Source organism: Patella vulgata, chromosome 5, assembly GCF_932274485.2.
Source record: "Patella vulgata chromosome 5, xgPatVulg1.2, whole genome shotgun sequence".
Classification (NCBI taxonomy): Eukaryota; Metazoa; Mollusca; class Gastropoda; family Patellidae; genus Patella; species Patella vulgata.
The window spans coordinates 53,922,435-53,940,411 of NC_065883.2; the positions used below are offsets into that span (position 1 = coordinate 53,922,435).

General features: G+C 37.2%; 1 protein-coding gene across 1 annotated transcript; it reads left to right on the plus strand.

Moving 5' to 3' along the window:
- Positions 1 to 1,392: 1,392 nt before the first annotated feature.
- On the plus strand, positions 1,393 to 16,288 carry LOC130013026 (atrial natriuretic peptide receptor 1-like). Its single transcript, XM_056101404.1, has 13 exons — positions 1,393 to 1,505; positions 4,018 to 4,203; positions 5,869 to 6,045; positions 6,247 to 6,412; positions 7,134 to 7,283; positions 7,583 to 7,757; positions 8,074 to 8,214; positions 8,418 to 8,541; positions 9,238 to 9,306; positions 11,688 to 11,862; positions 12,189 to 12,287; positions 15,075 to 15,166; positions 15,451 to 16,288. Exons 1-13 carry the CDS (start codon positions 1,428 to 1,430, stop codon positions 15,556 to 15,558), a joined length of 1,740 nt encoding a protein of 579 aa, XP_055957379.1. The 5' UTR covers positions 1,393 to 1,427; the 3' UTR covers positions 15,559 to 16,288.
- The last annotated feature ends 1,689 nt before the right edge of the window (positions 16,289 to 17,977 follow it).

Below are 17,977 nucleotides of genomic sequence, written 5' to 3' on the forward strand. Positions count from 1 at the left end.
CTTATGAACATTCTGCTGATCTGTAATTAGAATGTCTAATGAAAATCGTACTGGCCTTTAAGCGGGCGTCACACTGTCCCGAAATTGACACCAGATGGACACATGATAAAGTAAAAATGTTCAAATACGGCACTGATCGTAAAAACATCGTGAGGTCATTTTAAGCCATCGTATGACTCCCTATGTGGAGTTTCTCAGGTTCCGGCAGCTACTTATTGGACGCTGGCAAAATCTTGCGAAGGTTCATTTTCGTTTCATTGTCCCTCTTACGGCCACCGTGAGGGCATCTTGTCAAATCGTGTCATCTTCGTCTTTACTTCGTCTGATCATCGGTGTCATTGGACATTCTTATGCGCCCACATTTTCATGTGGGCGTATATTGTCGTCTCCCCTGTCCGTCCACAATTTGTTTGTGGAAACTCCAGAGGTCACAATTTTGATCCGATTTTGTCGAAGCTTGAAATGTTAGGTTATCGCATTATGGTACGAATGGCAAAATGTTTATTTTGTCTTAAATATTGGATATCAGAAGCCCATCGTTTCCCAGCAAGATCACAACATCAATGTTGATTTAAATCGACAAGTAATTCATGTTTTCAATGTCGAAGACTTTGGATGATATTGAATTAGAGACTTAGCTACCCGCCGTTTTACACAGTCCATAGTTTTAATTCGTTTTTGTTATTTCAGTAACGTATATAGCTATTGGGGTTACTTTATTTGTTGTGTTGATAATATCCACCGTAACAGCGGTTTTCATGGTATATAGAAGGTTGGTATTCTGCATGAAATGGGGCTTAACGTCTTAATGTTCTGTTCCGACTGGACTAATCAAGACTGGGATAAGCCATACAGTGTGCCACGAGGCACTACGGCCTACTTTTATTACGAAATTCAACTCTCAAGGATTGTTTTACGTACACGGCACTTTGGTTTTTCGTTCCATCCGAACGACTAGACACTGCTCCTTGCAGTTTCAGGGGTGGCGCTTTTGGGACTGAACGGGAAACTGTGTCTTGTCGTTCGAATGGTCCAAAAAATGAGGTAAAATACATAAAATACCTTTGCATTGATATATCGCATATTGTGTACCGTGAGAGTACAGTGGAAATTTCATGTTTACTTTTCTGCACGATCCTGACTGTGCCTGTTGCACAATGCTTATTCAGAATTATATGAATATAGATATTGTTGAGAATAATTATTTGTTGAAATTATAAAGGATTCGCCGTTGGTTTTACTATTAACCCGGCTTTAGAAATAATAAAGTAAAATTCTAATTGAAAATAAACTTATTTTTTGATATGTTCGAGCCACTGTCGTATCAGTTGGCAATGCCTTCCTAAATAAATTCAAGAATGAAGTGTATTCTCTTTAACATGGATGAACAACGTAGACGCAAATTAGAGAAAGACAGATTATATCGAATGGATTGGAAGATTGCCTTTAACAGACTACAGGTTCGAGAATTAAATCGGCTATCTCAAGCCAGTTTTAAGAGTTCTGTAAGTAATATCGGCTTTCAAAAAGCTTTAGATTTCGGTTTTATGTATACGGTTTTGTTTATCAATACTATTTAATGTTTAAGAAGTGTATCCTCGGGTTAGTTTTGATGTAATTCATGCCGCGCACTCGAACCAGCAAAATTTAATTTTATTAGCCCACATTTTAGTGGGGACGTATTTTGTCGCCACCCATGTCCGTCCGTCAAAAAATGGCTTGTGGTCGCTATAGAGGCTACGGTTTTTAATGGATTTTTTCTTCAACTAGGACGACCCACTATCGATATTCAGGGTTCCGCAACCTTCTGTTCCAGAGTTATGCACCCTTTCCCGACATCATGTGAAAGTGATAAAGACTACAATTTCTAAAGATTATGAGAAGAAAATCCCAATCGATTTTCAGTGTTCCGCGATTTTCAGTGTTCCGCGATCTTCTGGTCCAAAGTTAGCACCCCACATTTTTTCTTCTTCCGAAAATCTAAAGAATTCAATAGAGGTTAACAGATTTTATTTTCACTTTTCACATTTGGTGTGAAACATTGGGGTTATGAGAGGGCGAACCTTGTTTATGTTCAGCAGTCTTCGAAAAGTTTATAAACGCGAGAGAGGCTACAGCTTCTAACAGAAGGGGATACACCCTGTTGATATTACATGCCCTGAGAAAACGATAGAGGTCATATTTCGGGAAGGTATATATACTATTCAAAAAAAGTAGGGGATATTTGATTTTTAAGTGTTATTAAAGTCACCTTATGAAACTCACGAAGAAACAAATGACAAAATGAAATGAAGTTCACATTCATCGATTTATTCCAAATGATCGTTAGACTAAGTAAGGCACAGACTGACCATTATAAGGGTAAAATGATACCCGGGGTCAAACAGCAAAGTTACCACAGCATCACAACCAAGTCAGTAACGGGTAAATCCTCCTCTGTTTGCCAAACAAGCATTAATCCGACGTGGCATACTCCTAATGAGACGTCTAAGGTCATTTTGGTCCAGATTGTCCCATTCCTGTTGCAACGCAGCAGCAAGTTCTTAGACATTGGCAGGACGTTGTTGACGTTGACGTTACCTCTGTCCAAGCATGTCCCAGACATGCTCGATGGGGGAGAGGTCGGGACTCAGTGCTGGCCAAGGTAATGTGGTGATGTTCTGTTGTTGGAGGTAACCTGTAACGATCCTGGCCCTGTGACATCTTGCGTTGTCATCCTGGAAGATGAAACGGCGGCCATGACGTCGTGCGAACGGCACAACATGGACTGCCAAGATGTTGTCCCGGTAGTACTGGCCTGTGACACGCCCTGCAACAACATGTAAAGCCGTTCTTCCAGCAACAGTGATGCCTCCCCACACCATAACAGAACCACCCCCAAATCGATCATGTCTGATGACGTTAACGTCTTGGAAGCGCTCGTTTCGACGACGCCACACCCTCCTACGTCTGTCCAAAAAATCAACAGTGAACCTTGACTCATCTGAAAACATCACATTGCTCCAGCGTCGATTATCCCAGTGTTGACGATCCCTACACCAACGACGTCTTGCCTGATTGTGATGATCTCTCAAACAAGGGATCACGCGAGGACGTCGGGCGCGAAGGTGACCCTTATGCAGTCGATTCCGAATCGTCTGGCCACTCACTCTCACACCAGTGTCTGTTTGAAGACGAGCGCTGATCTGATTTGCTGTGATGACACGATTTCTCAAGGCCAAGGTACGGATAAATCGATCCTGGGCTTGAGTTGTCGCCCTTGGTCGACCTGAGCGTGGTCTGTCCTGTACAGATTGTGTATCACGGTATCTGGACCATAGCCTGCTTATGACAGACTGAGAAACATTCATCGTCCGCGCCACAACCGCCTGTGTTGTGCCGATCTGTAGCATGCCAAGGGCACGTAACCTTTCATTTTGGGTAAGCCGACGCATATCAAAATTTGTTTTCTGGTCACTAAAACAATTAAACTGATGTTTCCACCCTGGAATTCAATGCCACAATGACTGTAACATTCAAAGTCAGAGTCGTGCAAATCTTGGGTTGGACCCCCATGATGATCCCAAGCATCACCTGCATTCCATGCGGTAGCTATTGGTGCGTTTGGGCGTCACATGTAACTGGAAATGTTTCTTCTGTTAGGTTCTATAGTGACTTTTTTCGTAGTCATTTGCATATTTTAGTATTATGCCCCCAAAATCAAATATCCCCTACTTTTTTTGAATAGTATATTATATCCTTAACAAGTATGGTCAACAATAAAGTTTTCCTTTCGGATTAGCAGCTGTCTGTGGCTGTCGGTTTATTTTCCCAGACAACTGCAGCAGGGGCGTATTCGCATTTGTATCTCTATTGAAGTCAAACATGGCAATTTACATGCAACTATTTACATATAATTTATCGTCAATAAAACATTTATTTACTGTCTGACTGAAATAGTAGACCTACACCAGGTCTCTCACTTCAAAATTTGACAGTCGATCAATTTTTGAACCTATCTTTTGTTTATTTTATAAGGGCGATAAAAGTGTCTCTAACTGTGGATCATCGATGAAAACCGGTAACAGTAATGACACAATGTTATCATTATCAGGACAAATCTTTACACAAGTAGCTGTATTAGACGGACAACTAGTAGCTATAAAACCTATACTGAAACCTTTCCTAGCTGTTACAACAGATGTCATTGTGGAAGTCAATCGTGTAAGTATAAGCTTTTAAATATAGACGTTTTTCAGTTTGTTTTTCGCTTTCTTTCCTTTTTTTGTTCCAAATGTTATTTTTTAACGCACTGAATTTTACTTATCACTGTGCCGTGCTCTTGCTCGTGTGGTGATAGCAGCCTGTGAGGCCTGTGAAAACGCGGCTGTTTCAATCAGTAATCTCCACAATTGATGTGCACAATGTTAAGGAACAGAGAGAGAGAGAGAGAGAGAGAGAGAGACATACACACACACACACACACACACACACAAACTAGTTCATTTTGGAGAAAACATGTTTGATTTTTATTTTAAGAATTGGCGAGCGCGTAGGGATCCTTAGCAGGGGGGGGGGGGGGTAGGAAACCTTAGGTTCCGGAGAAAATCCGACACTATAATTTTTGGTACGTACAAGCGGAGAATTTAAACCACACCACTTGACTCAAAGACAGACCTTATGATCGTTGTCTTTTGTCAGACGTGTGTCTGGAAAGCGGAAAATACTTAAGACCGATCGCCACATCCGGCGTATAACCCATATGTATCTTTTCTTATTACAGATCTTAATAGTCTTGTGATCGTCTAGTATTTTCACTTGTCGCCTTTGCTTCCCCGTCATGTTGTGCACGACGTTTGTCTTCTCATTAGTTAAGACGTTTGTCTTACCAGGAATAACAATGCAACAGTTCGTTTTTACATTTTATATATCAAGCTGTTTACATACGGTACAATGCATAATAGATTACAATAAGTCATTCTCTCAAAACCCCATCCAGCAAGTCTCGCTGGGGCGAGTCTGCTGATTGAGATTGCTACATCTTTTCCTTCTGAAATCAAGCTGTTGTCTGACGAATGGCCATAAATATGATGGTCTTGTATCTTTGGGTTTTTGGATCTTCAATTATCTAATTGGTCACATTAATTATAGTGATTGGTTACTCAAGCCAAATGATGCAATCAGTAAATTTCCAATCACGTGTTAAACATGATATTTTCATTCCCACGGAACCAGATAATCAGTCATTTTTAGTGTATATGAGACATGACTTCTATATAATGTGTGAATTTAATAATTAGCCAAATATATATTATTAATACAATGCTTTTAATTTAAAGAGCAAAAATTCTACCAATTTTACTACATCACACGCACAAGCGTTACCCCCCCCCCCCCCCCCCCGTTAAAATACAGAATACACTTATCAATAATACAATATACAGTAGCCTATAAAAGGGAGTAATGTGTCAGTTATTTTGCACATTACACTTCTCCATTCTGTACTCTGCATTATAGGCAAATATATTTGGGACTTTGCATAATAGAACATATACCTTATATGGAAACTACTAGAACCTCATTTGCATACGAAAATTGCTTTCAGTAAACTGAATTTTCTTTCCTGAATAAACCTTTCATTTAAAAATGTTCCCGAAATATGAATATACATGTATAGCATGCTAATTTACCTTATTACTCGGCACTACATTGAGTATAATATCTTATATCAAATCTAGGCTATTAAGACGCTCCTACAATTACGACCATCTTAATATTTCACTGTATTTGAAAGTTCGGGATTGCACTGACTGCAGCCATACAGACATGACCTTCTGCTATTTGTTTGCGATACAATCATTAAACAGGTTATCGTTTCATTTATTTCAGATACGCAGTTTGAAATATAAGACCATAAACCAATTGATAGGAGCATGCGTGGAGCCACAGAAGATCTGTTTAATTTGGGCCTACTGTGGCAAAGGCAGCTTACAAGACGTATTACAGAATGAAAATATCAAGTTAGATTGGATCTTTAAAGTTTCATTTATAAGTGATATCGTTAGGGTAAGTAATGAATTAATTTTGATTTGTGATGATAGAATACGTTACTGTTTTCATGCGCCAGGGATTTTTGTGGCTGGCGATCGCAAGGTCTTAACGTATGCTCTCCTCTACCAAACTATAGGTTACCGTTATCACGTGGATCGGATTATTGGTCATTTTGAAACCATGAAGACATTTATTGTGATTTGATTTCTGTTTTAGGGTATGACATTTTTACACGACTCACAAGTTGAATGTCATGGTCGATTGAAGTCATCAAATATTCTTGTAGATAATCACTGGTGTTGTAAAGTAGGCGATGTTTTAATGCCCTTATTTAGAGCTGGCGAAAGGACATCTGTTTTAGGACAACATCAACAGAACTGCAGTAAGTTTGATATTTATCGAAGAAAATTGTATTACTATTTAAATGATAAATATATAAATGTACCCCCTTTGCTGTAAAGAACTGGAATGGTTTCTAAATTTTGTTGACGTTCTAAATCTAACCCATGGCTAACTATCGCCATTCAGGGGACAACCACCGTCAAGACCGGTATAATTATTTGTATTGCGTCTTTGTGTTAAATCATTAATTATTCTTTTTTCTATTTTGAATGAAGTCTGTATCATTACTGACGTTGGCCCGCGGGTCCATTCACTTGATTTGATATTTGTTCTTTATTTCTTGCAATGTGCTATGTAGTTTGTCCTGTCCGCAGCTTTGTCTCGTCGGTTTTACTTTGCCTGTATAGTGCGGATCAACGGCACTTACTATTTGACATGGGCACTACAAGATAAATGAAGGATCATACAACTGTGTGTTGCTAAGTGATTAATACCTAATTGTAAATTCAAATTACCCCTTTCCTTTTATTGTATTTTTTAAAAGAGTAAATACCAATATTTCATTATAGACTGTCCTTGTGCCCATTATGTTATTTGTTATTTTTAGTTTCCATTTCTATATGTGATATATATATATAACACATTGTTAAATTTGAAAAAGCTAAACGAAATGCTGTCTCTTCCTCCTCTACCCATTACATGTTGTTATCAAATGTTAACAAATATCTTCTAAATTGTTATTGTTTTTTATATCATTTCAGATAAATTATGGACAGCACCAGAAATTTTGCGTGATCCAACAACGCATATTCGTGGGAATAAAAAAGGCGACGTTTATTCTTTTGCTATTATTCTCCAAGAGATTATATTAAGAACAGGACCATATGGTAACGAAGCTACAGATCCGGACGGTAAGACAGTCATACGCAATGCCCGGCTCCGGCGCCTATTCGTCCATTTCAAACTGTTAGGGGGGACCTTAGTTTGTCCTTACCAGGCCCTTCGTCCTGCAACCCTGACAAATGGAGACTGGATAACCCCGAGTAACCTTCTTTACCCGGATTGAACCTTTTCCCACCTCTTTAGTCAGTTAGCACAATACTTAGTGTGCCATCAAAGTATCCATTATAGTAAATACATACAATAAAATATGTTTATTAACCCAGTAGGTTAACAGTCTTGTTTAAATCTAAATATTATCTTTTGTCAGAAATCATTGAAAGAGTAATTACCGGAGAATGTCCGCCCTACCGCCCTTCTGTTCCCAGTGGTTTGGTAGCAGATGCTATAACAGATATCATGAGGTCGTGTTGGGAGGAGAACCCACTACAAAGACCACCCTTTTCACTGATAGGAGAAAGCTTAAGAAAAGTGAACAAGGGAAAGTACGTATATATGTTATTGGAAATTTATTCATTTTATATAATGTTTAATTAGCATTCGAATTAAGTGTATAATATATTAATATTCTATAGTAGGTGATCTATTAGTTTATAATACAAATCATATAATTATGCTATTTCAGAACAACTAATATAATTGATCAGATGTTCTAAACATGCTGATAATGTAGATCTTGTAGATTATAATACAAATCATATAATTATGCTATTTCAGAACAACTAATATAATTGATCAGATGTTCTAAACATGCTGATAATGTAGATCTTGTAGATTATAATACAATTATGTATATTTCAGAACAACTAATATTATAGATCAGATGATACATATGCTATCTAAATATGCTGATCATTTAGAAGATCTTGTTGCTGATAGAACACGGCAATTAGAAGAAGAACAAAGAAAAACAGACGAACTCTTGTGCAGAATGCTTCCAACGTAAGGTTAAGTTAAATCTTATCCCATAGCCTGCTTTAAGTCAAAACAAGATTCGTTAAATCGAATCTCAAATGCAAAAACATTAATATCGTTTTCACAATTTAGAAAACAGCCGTATTTTGTTTTCTTGTGAAAAGTATTTATTACATCAGTAAAACGGGTTATATTCTAATTATTTTACCTGCATTGATTTTGTATTTCAGAACAATAGCCAATGATTTAAAACGTGGTAAAACTGTAGAACCAGATTATTTTGAGGCCTGTACGGTCTTTTTCAGCGACATTGTGGGTTTTACAAGATTAGCAGCCAATAGTACTCCTTTAGAGGTAAGCTATAGTAATTAGACTTAAAGGGACAATAACACTCTTGCTGTCTTGACAGCTCCAGAAAATAAAAAATAGCCTTATTCTAAGTACTAGATGTGTTAGTGTCCTACCTGTTGCGTAAATTATCCATTAAATCCTATTTTACTTGTCCAAAGGGTTCAAAAATATTTTTAAATCCAAGTCACATTTGAAAAGCTTTACGTCAGTCTTTTCAAATCATTTAGTTGGATTTTTCCAATTTTTTAAATTAGGTGTGTTAAGATGAAAATTGTATCATCAATTAATTGTAATATTGTAAAATAGTGCAATTTGTTGACCAGAATAAAGATTGGGACATATTATTCAGTTACAACAAGAGTGGTATTGAGGCTTTAAGTTTTGGATGGCTAACCTGGAAATTTAGTTTTCGAGCCCCATATTTCCAGGCGTGGTGCAGGGATGGGTGCCGGGCAAGGAATAGAATCTAGTCGTTCGGATGGTACGAAAAACCGAGGTCCCATGTACACGTTTCTGTGCACGCAATAATATAACTCTTGAAAGCACTGTTGTTCGGATAAAATTCCCCCGGTAGCATCCTGTATGGCGTATGTCCGTCCACATCAGACCGGATGGAGCAGAAAAGTAGGACGTTAAACCCCAATTTATTTAGTTTCATAATAGTGTATAAAATGTAAATGTAGCTTTGTTTTATTTCAGATAGTTGAATTCCTAAATGATCTGTACACCACTTTTGATAATATCATAGATTTATATGACGTATATAAGGTAAGATTAATGATGTTTATTATAGATTATGTCGATTTTTTTTAATGGACTTACCGTTACGGTTGCATCGCTTGTGTAGGATATTTATTGCTGAAATATGGACCTTATTCAGTACTATACATGCTAGTGGATATAAAAGATTATTGGGAATTTTACTTATGAATTTTTGACTGCCATTCATATGCTTAAGTATATCATTCCCCATGGGGGTGGATGGCTGAATGGTGAGCGTGTGTGCGCGCTGTATCATAAAGTCTGTCATTGAGTCAACTGGCGTGGTTTCGATTCTCCGGTTGTACGTGACAAGGAGTAGGGTCGCCTGTCCAACCTCGTGGGTTTAATCCGGGTCCTCCGGTTTCCTCCCACTGCTAAAGACCCCTACGCACAAGAGAATTATTGAAATAAAATTAAACTATATGTTAGTCCCGAAATTACCTAGTTTGTGTCGAGTGGACGTTAAACCCCATCTCTCTCTCTCTCTCTCTCTCTCTCTCTCATTCCCCATTGTGTTAACATTTTTTCAGAACAACGTGTGACACCGCCAATCACGTGACAAATGAAAATTTCCTGAGATCACGTGATATTTTGGCTTGCGCTGATTGGTCTAACAAATTGTTCCACTAAATTGTTCCATCATTAATATACTATTTCAGAGTGATGAAATTTTTTTTCCCCGACTATCAAACATTTTTCATTATTGTACGACTTCATTTTCACGTGGATGTATTATGTGTGATTAGCTTGTTTACCCTTAGAAGTCACAATTTTTACCCTATTTTAGAAAACTTAAAATTCATGTTTATATCCCGAATATCTCGACCATAACTTCCTGGACTATTACCAATGATTGTACGAAAACCGCGATAATAGCTTTTGAACCCTAAACACGTCACAATTTTTATTCGATATTAAATGCCTTTCAAATATGTGTTTATTACAGAACATAGGACCGGAACTTCGCGTTTAACCGGCCCGCCCTTTTCGCAAATAGCGGCAAAACATGTAATATATATGTACCAAGGTTGTGGACCCTCCAGGCGTCATATGTTGAAGATTAAAAGATCTTGGATGAGTTCGATTTTTGGGCGCATCGGACTGACCCTGCCTTTTACGTAAAATGTAAAATACGTACGGTACAAAGTTTGTGGACTTTTTAAAGCCAATAATTTTTGTCTGACTTAAATGTAACTTAAATTCTATGTTAAGGATAAAAAAGATGCGAATGTGGATCGAGCCTTGCTTCTGCTCCCTTTTCCAAAAGTCTCGTGAAAGCGATAGAACTAGGTTCCATTGTTCTGCTCCGATTGGGCTAATGAAGACGGGTATACGCCATACAGTATGTTATATGAGGAAAATTTTGTCCTGACAGCGGCACTACCGCCTACTCTTATATCGAATTCTAACCGTCCAGGATGTTTTAAGTGCGTGCTAATGTGTACACAATACCTCGGTTTTTCGTCCAATCGGTAAGATTATACTTTGTCCGTTGCCATGCTCTCTGTCCTGCACCACTGACAAGGGGGAACCACGCCGGAAAATGATTAGTGAGTAAAACGTTTTGCTCATTAAGCCACCGCGATTCCCTTGAACGTGATAGAAGCTTTAGTTTTAACAGATGGTTCGCATTTATTTTGAAGCAACGGGGACATTAGACGACGAACCCCATTGTTCCATTACCTTCCGTTCTGGAGTTACCCCAATCCCCTTTCCCAAAGCCTTATGAACGCGATAGATGCTACAATTTTCCCTGTTTCTGTCCATTTCTTACTAAATGTTCGAGTATCTTGCACGGCAACCGTTTGTTTGGCAACTCCTCGCCCACGATATTTTGTAATATATTTGTAATTAAAAATCACGTTATTTGGCTAATCTGCATTTAAAACGTTTTATGGTCGTCATAAGGGGTCCAAGGTGCAGACAACGAGAAGTCTCACTTGAGGTCTTCTTAGGGATTGCCCGAGAATTTTATAAAATCAGAAGCCCTTAAAGATTATTTTTGCTCATTTGGGAGCATACACGTATAGGATTAGATTGAGGTGATGCCAAAACGGCGGCAATGCTTCGCACGTTTGTTTGTTAGGCGTTATTTCGATGATTGTAGGAGGAACAAAATAATGGTCTGCGAGAACCGGGGAGGGTCTGGATTGGGCATATTTGCCAAGTTGTTTAAGATATGCCCGGCATATACGGGCGAAGCAGCATCCATGGTTTGAACGCCTGCCATCACTGAAGATCTGTTTTGTCATGTTTCCCGTTGATAATATACTTAAAGTAATTAGGATAATTCATAATATACATTTAAATGCAAAAAATCATCAATTATTAAAGTACATGACCGAAGAAATGAATGATTTGTGAATGTATAACTTGTGAATTGGCAGGTTGAAACAATAGGCGATGCCTATATGGTGGCTAGTGGACTTCCGGTACGTAATGGTAACCGACATGCTGGTGAAATAGCAACAATGGCTTTAGATTTACTAGCTTCTATGTCCATATTTACTATCAAACATCGACCAGATAGAACTCTACAACTTAGAACTGGCATGCATTCAGGTAACTAGCCCTGTAATAAATTATACACATATAAATGCTTCTATATCAGAAATAATCTAGACATAGTCCAGAGGCAATGTTCTGTTAACCAGTGTTTTGGCTGTTTCAAGCGTGTCGTGATTAATGTCTAGCAGTGTAAGCGTGGTGCGGCAACGTGTCTCACTGCAGTTGCTGCTGACTGAAGGAAAGAGCGCTATTTGTAATAAAACTGTCTAAAATGTAATAATACATGTTTTCTACCACTTTTTTGGTAATTTGATACAACTAAAAATATTGGTTGTAGTTTTACGTTTACATTTTCACTTCTCTCGTTTTCTTCCCTATAGGTCCCGTAGCAGCCGGGGTTGTAGGTCAGAAAATGCCTAGATATTGTTTATTTGGTGATACTGTTAATTATGCTAGCAGAATGGAATCTTCTGGTCTGGGTAAGATGGTTTATATTTTCAACGTTAAATACTAACTGGTATAATCTTGTCGATCCATCTGATATTGATGCATCATGTGTTCAATTCACTAGCAAATTGATTACAATAGCAAAAAACAATATACCAAATAAATTTGTAACAATTAGACAAAATGACAAAATTTGGATGAATAATAGCATTAGAAGAATGAAAAAGAAGAAAAACAAAATACATAAAAGAGCAGTAAAACGAAATTTGGAAACTGATTGGCAAACCTTTCTTTAAATAAGAAATGACTATATTAACTTGATAAGGAAATGTAAAAAAGAATACTTTGAGAAAATTGATGCAAAAATTAATGACAGAGAAATCTTTGGCACAAAAAAATGGTGGAATCTAATAAACGCGTATACCAAGACAAATGTTGCATCCTCAAACGAGCCTCCTCCACTAACAGTTGAGAACGATACATTGTTTACGCTCACTGACAAAGCCAATGCCCTTAATAATTATTTCATACAGCAAACTGAACTACCAAGTACTAATAAATCTCTTCCACCCCTCAAAATGAATACTAACTGTCTAGACAAGATTTTACCAACTACCAAGTACTAATAAATCTCTTCCACCCCTCAAAATGAATACTAACTGTCTAGACAAGATTTTACCAACACCTGGAGAAATTAAAGACGTAATTAATAGCCTAGATACAACTAAAGCCTCCGGACCGGACGGAGTATGCTCGAAAATTTTAAAATTTATTGTAAATGAAATTAGTAATCCTCTGTGCCAACTCTTTCGATTCTCACTAGAAACACACATCGTTCAAAATTTATGGAAATTTGCAAATGTCATGGCTATTTTCAAAAAAGGGCACCCAAACGAATGCAGCAATTACAGACCTATTTCTCTCCTTAGCATTATTATAAAAATATTTGAGAAAATAATATATAAGCTCGTCTTTAACTTCTTCAAGAACAATTCAATACTAACAACACTGCAAAGTGGTTTCCTACCAGGTGGTTCTACTGTATTCCAACTAATAAATCTAAATCACTTTTTTTGTCAAGCCATTGATCATAACAAATATACCAGGATCGTCTTTTGTGACATAAGCAAGGCTTTTGACAGAGTCTGGCATGCTGGACTCTGTCACAAGCTGGACGCTGCTGGAGTGCGGGGAGGGTTATTATTGTCGTTCAAGAACTATTTAGACAATCGAAACCAATGCGTCGTAATACATGGAACCTCCTCGGACTCAAGGGGCATCCCCGATGGTGTCCCACAGGGCAGTGTATTGGGACCACTATTATTTTTATTATATATCAACGACATTGTAAATGATATACAATCAAACATCAGACTATTTGCTGATGACACCTCTCTATACTTAAAAATAGATGACCCAGAGGCATGCACAGCTACCATAAACAAAGATCTCGAAACAATCAATATATGGGCGGAAACGTGGCTAGTGACATTTAACCCCCTCAAGACAGAAACTTTAACACTCACGACTAAACGCAACATTATGAAATAAAGGAAGTAACTGAACATAAACATCTTGGACTTACTTTTCAAGCCAATTGTAAATGGAACAGCCACATTGATAGTATCATTAGTAAAGTATCAAAATTAGTAAACTGCCTACGCTCCTTGAAATATCGTTTATACCTTATATTCTTCATTCATTCTGCCGCACTATGACTATGCCGATGTTATTTGGGACGGATGCACAGATTACTTATCTAATAATCTCGAATCCCTTCAGCTTGATGCACTACACACTATTTGTGGGGCAGTTAAGCGTACTAGCCATGCTTCCCTCTACGCGGAAACTGGGTTTATTCCACTCAAAGAACGACGAAGTCGACACAAAGTAAAATTACTATACAAAATTATAAATAACCTTACACCTCCTTAACTTAAGAACCTCACAAATCTAGAACCAACAAATACATATTCATTTCGAAACGCATATAAAATAAAAGAAATTCGATGTCGTACAGAAATATTTTCCAAATCATTTATCCCATCCAGCATAAGAGAGTGGAATAAAATCAGCCCCTCCTGTAAGAAACTCAAGAACTCTTAAAATATTCTCCGATCATCTCTCCAAATCAGATATAAAATTTCCATCTTTTTATTATAACGGTCAGCGGAAACTCCAGATAATTCATAGTAAACTTAGACTCCGATGTTCTGACCTACAGGGCCACAAATACCTCAGACATGTTGCTGACAGCCCCGCATGCCTGTGTGGTCACTTTTTTGAAGACCCTGATCACTACTTCTTGCAATGCTCAGGGAGAGGGGTTTTACATAGGCTAAGCCTGTTCCCCAATCCCATTCAGTCAACCTGAATAAATATATGGTTTAAAAAAAAATGCTCTTTATATTCAAATCCACCAAAGGAAACCATAGACAAACTACAATACGATCTCAAAACATTAACTGTCTCCCGTCCGGGTCCTCAACCCACTGTATCGATGTAAACAACAATATTTTTAACCAAGTCCTCAATTTTATCGATATGTCAAACAGATTTTAATCTTGCTTACTAGTGGTTTAATTTACAATATTAATTTTAAATCTACTTAACAATGTAGCCTACAGTATATATTGTATATTCCAATCCGTCTCATTATATATGTATTTACACTCATATATGTATGTGTTTGTCATTTTAACTGTGTATATACTCCCATTTTTTTCCTTTTTAATACTATGTATGTATATTATCTAGGGAGAGGGGTTTTACATAGGCTAAGCCTGTTCGTTTATTTATGTTTTCTTTTGTTTGTATAGCTTTACGTATCCACGTCAGTCCAGAATGTAAAGGAGTATTGGATGAACTAGGTGGATTCCATTTAGAGAGTAGGGGAGAAGTTATAATGAAGGTGAATTCGATATATAATTAATACAACATTTATTTTAGTATGCCATCAATGAAATCGAGTCCGCCTGTTGACTTATGAACAAAAAAACAGATCAAAGTCGTCATATAATATGCATAATGTTTATCGGTTAGTTAATATTGTTTGTAATCAGGCAGTAGTCATTTGTGTGATTTAATGACAAAAATTACATTAGTAAATTAAAGTCTGTGAAGGGACTGGGATGGGATTATCTGTTGTTATGTTTATATAAATCAAATTAACCACAAATTAACATAATCTTTCAGGGCAAAGGTAGCATAGCGACTTTCTTTCTCATAGGAAAAGATGGCTTCAATAAAGATTTGCCACCACTCTACTTACAGGCACCATTATCAGAACATAACTTTAAATAATAGTTTATACAATCAAATAAATCCAGAGGATGCATGTGGACAGTTAAGAACACATCAACGGTTAGCCATATAGTATAATAAACTATGACGAGAATGCTTAATTCAGTGGAATGTGTGAATTTACATATGTTGCAAATAATTCTAGTATATAATGTCTGTGAATGAGGTGTAGCCGTTAATTTTACATCAGAAAGTATTTTATTTAAAATAACGTTGGCCCAGAATTGATTAGATAAAGCTTCGGCACAGTTGAGCTTCTAGTAGTAGTACATTAGAATAAGAACAATAAAAATATACATGAAATACTAACTCTCTTGTGCCCAAATGCCTGCTGGGTACAGATTGGACCTGTTCTAAATATTGTTTCGCTCTGTGATTGCTGATCTGACTGTCTTGTGTGTGCAGCAGAAACAATTGAATGAATTCGGAATAGTTAATCATGTCCGGGTATGTATATGGGAAGGCATCTTTAAAAAAAATGTTTTTGTTGTTTGTGGACCAGCTGTTTTTGATTACTTCGTTGAGTTTGTGGAATATGTTTTGCTTTATAAATTATTCATCAAGCCTTCCCATTACAAATGAGATTACACAGAACCTGACGCTGGGAACTGATTTAAAGATGTTAATTGTGTATTAAATGTTGGATATTCGTGGTTTTAATGTCGAAGACTATGGATTATTGAGTTGGTGGGTTAGCTCCTTTAAGCCTCAGTGAGATTAAACCATTTATGTGTAGAACCGGTTGTTTAGTGTAATATTTTTTTTTAATTAAAATGATATTTGTATATGTTTAATGTATAAATGTAAATAAAGTAAAACACAAATGAACACTTTCGCTTTATAAGCCGACAGTTAATGTGGACGGTTATTGTCGTCACATCCGTCCGCCCGGCTTGCCTTCGCCCACAATTTATTGTGACTACGCACCAGGTCTAAATAAAATATGCTTTCCGATTTCTAAAAATGTGCAGTAATCTATGGTGGCATATTCAATAAGTATGTTGTAGTTCGATTGCTCGATAGTTTGAGCGGAATAACTTGATTTCTATGAAAGAAAGAAATAGAAATGAACTGAAATGGGGTTTAACGGTCTACCTTTCTGCACCGACTTGGCTAATGAAGATGGACATACGTCATACATTGTGCTAATGAGACCACATTATTTAAGAGGCATTATGCAAGGTCTTCAAATGTTATATAAATTATTAATTATTCACATGACAGGACCATAATCAACTCTCTAGGACATCGGAGGGCTTAGATATTGAGTGGATTTGACAATCTGACTTAATCAATAATATTTCCGGCAACGCGGCGATTGAATTGGCAATCAAGAATCAAGAATTTTAGTACTATTCAGTACTATTCAGTTCTTAAGGTGATCACATTTGAGAAACTTTTATGGGCATATTTATTAATAAACATCCTGTAATATGATTGGTTGATCAAAATTTGTGCGTAATAATTAGCCTACATTGAAAGTATGAAACCCTGTGAACAAATTTCAACTAAAATATGACTATATCTTCCTAATACCAACCACTGGGCACGATATCGATATCATCGACGAATTAGGTGTTTATTCTTTGAATGGCATTTAGTAACTGGAATGTCGCAGTGAAATAAACCATAGTAATTGCTATTCCATAAAAGTGTGTTATTTGAATTAGGTGGTTATTGCGTTCGTTGCAATCTATCCTAGCTTGCAAAATCCCAGTTGATAAAATATTGGGCGGGTGATCAAAGCGTATGCTTGTCGAGTTACTTAATTAATGGATATTATTTTTACCCATCAGGTAAAGAGAAGTCGACTACTACAGTCTAGGTATCATATCGATGTATGAAGAAGCATTAATGAAAAGAGAAATAATTGCATTTGAATCAACGAGCATTTGATACTTTGAATAAATTTGGTCTAGGGCCATCTGTCAATTCTTTCTTTATAGATATCTAAATCATAATAAATGTGTTTAATTGCATGCCTTTATTTGTCAATTACTGTGTTTGATTGCCTTAATTTATGTCACGAAATATATCCAGTTACTTGCGACACCAATCGATTGACAGGTTACGTGATACCCACAGAAGATGTCGATGTCATTTGAGAGCAAGAATCCACTTTCAATTTTCAATCGATTGTCTGCGAATTTTTGAAGTACAAACAAAAAGTATCAGTTTTGGACAAATTGTAAAGTAAATTGAACTGGAAAAACATAGGGCGGAATCAGGGCCGGGTTAAGACCCATAGAGGCCCTGAGCACTTACAACGTTTTGGTGCCTCCATATTAGTCCTGGGGCTGAGGGGGGTCCTGTGTGCAATCATATGTCCCCTAATTTTGGCTCTTGATCCCTGTAGGGTACCCATAGGAGATTGAAAAAAACTTGGGTAGACATTCCAGATATGGGGCAGAAAGGTGTA

What these genes read in the sequence shown, in the direction of transcription:
- LOC130013026 (XM_056101404.1), top strand. Translation starts at nt 1,428, where the DNA reads ATGGATTGGAAGATTGCCTTTAACAGACTACAGGTTCGAGAATTAAAT. An exon ending in TTATAAGTGATATCGTTAGG is followed by an intron (nt 6,046 to 6,246) that starts GTAAGTAATGAA and finishes TTTCTGTTTTAG; the next exon opens with GGTATGACATTTTTACACGA. An exon ending in TTGTGCAGAATGCTTCCAAC is followed by an intron (nt 8,215 to 8,417) that starts GTAAGGTTAAGT and finishes TTTGTATTTCAG; the next exon opens with AACAATAGCCAATGATTTAA.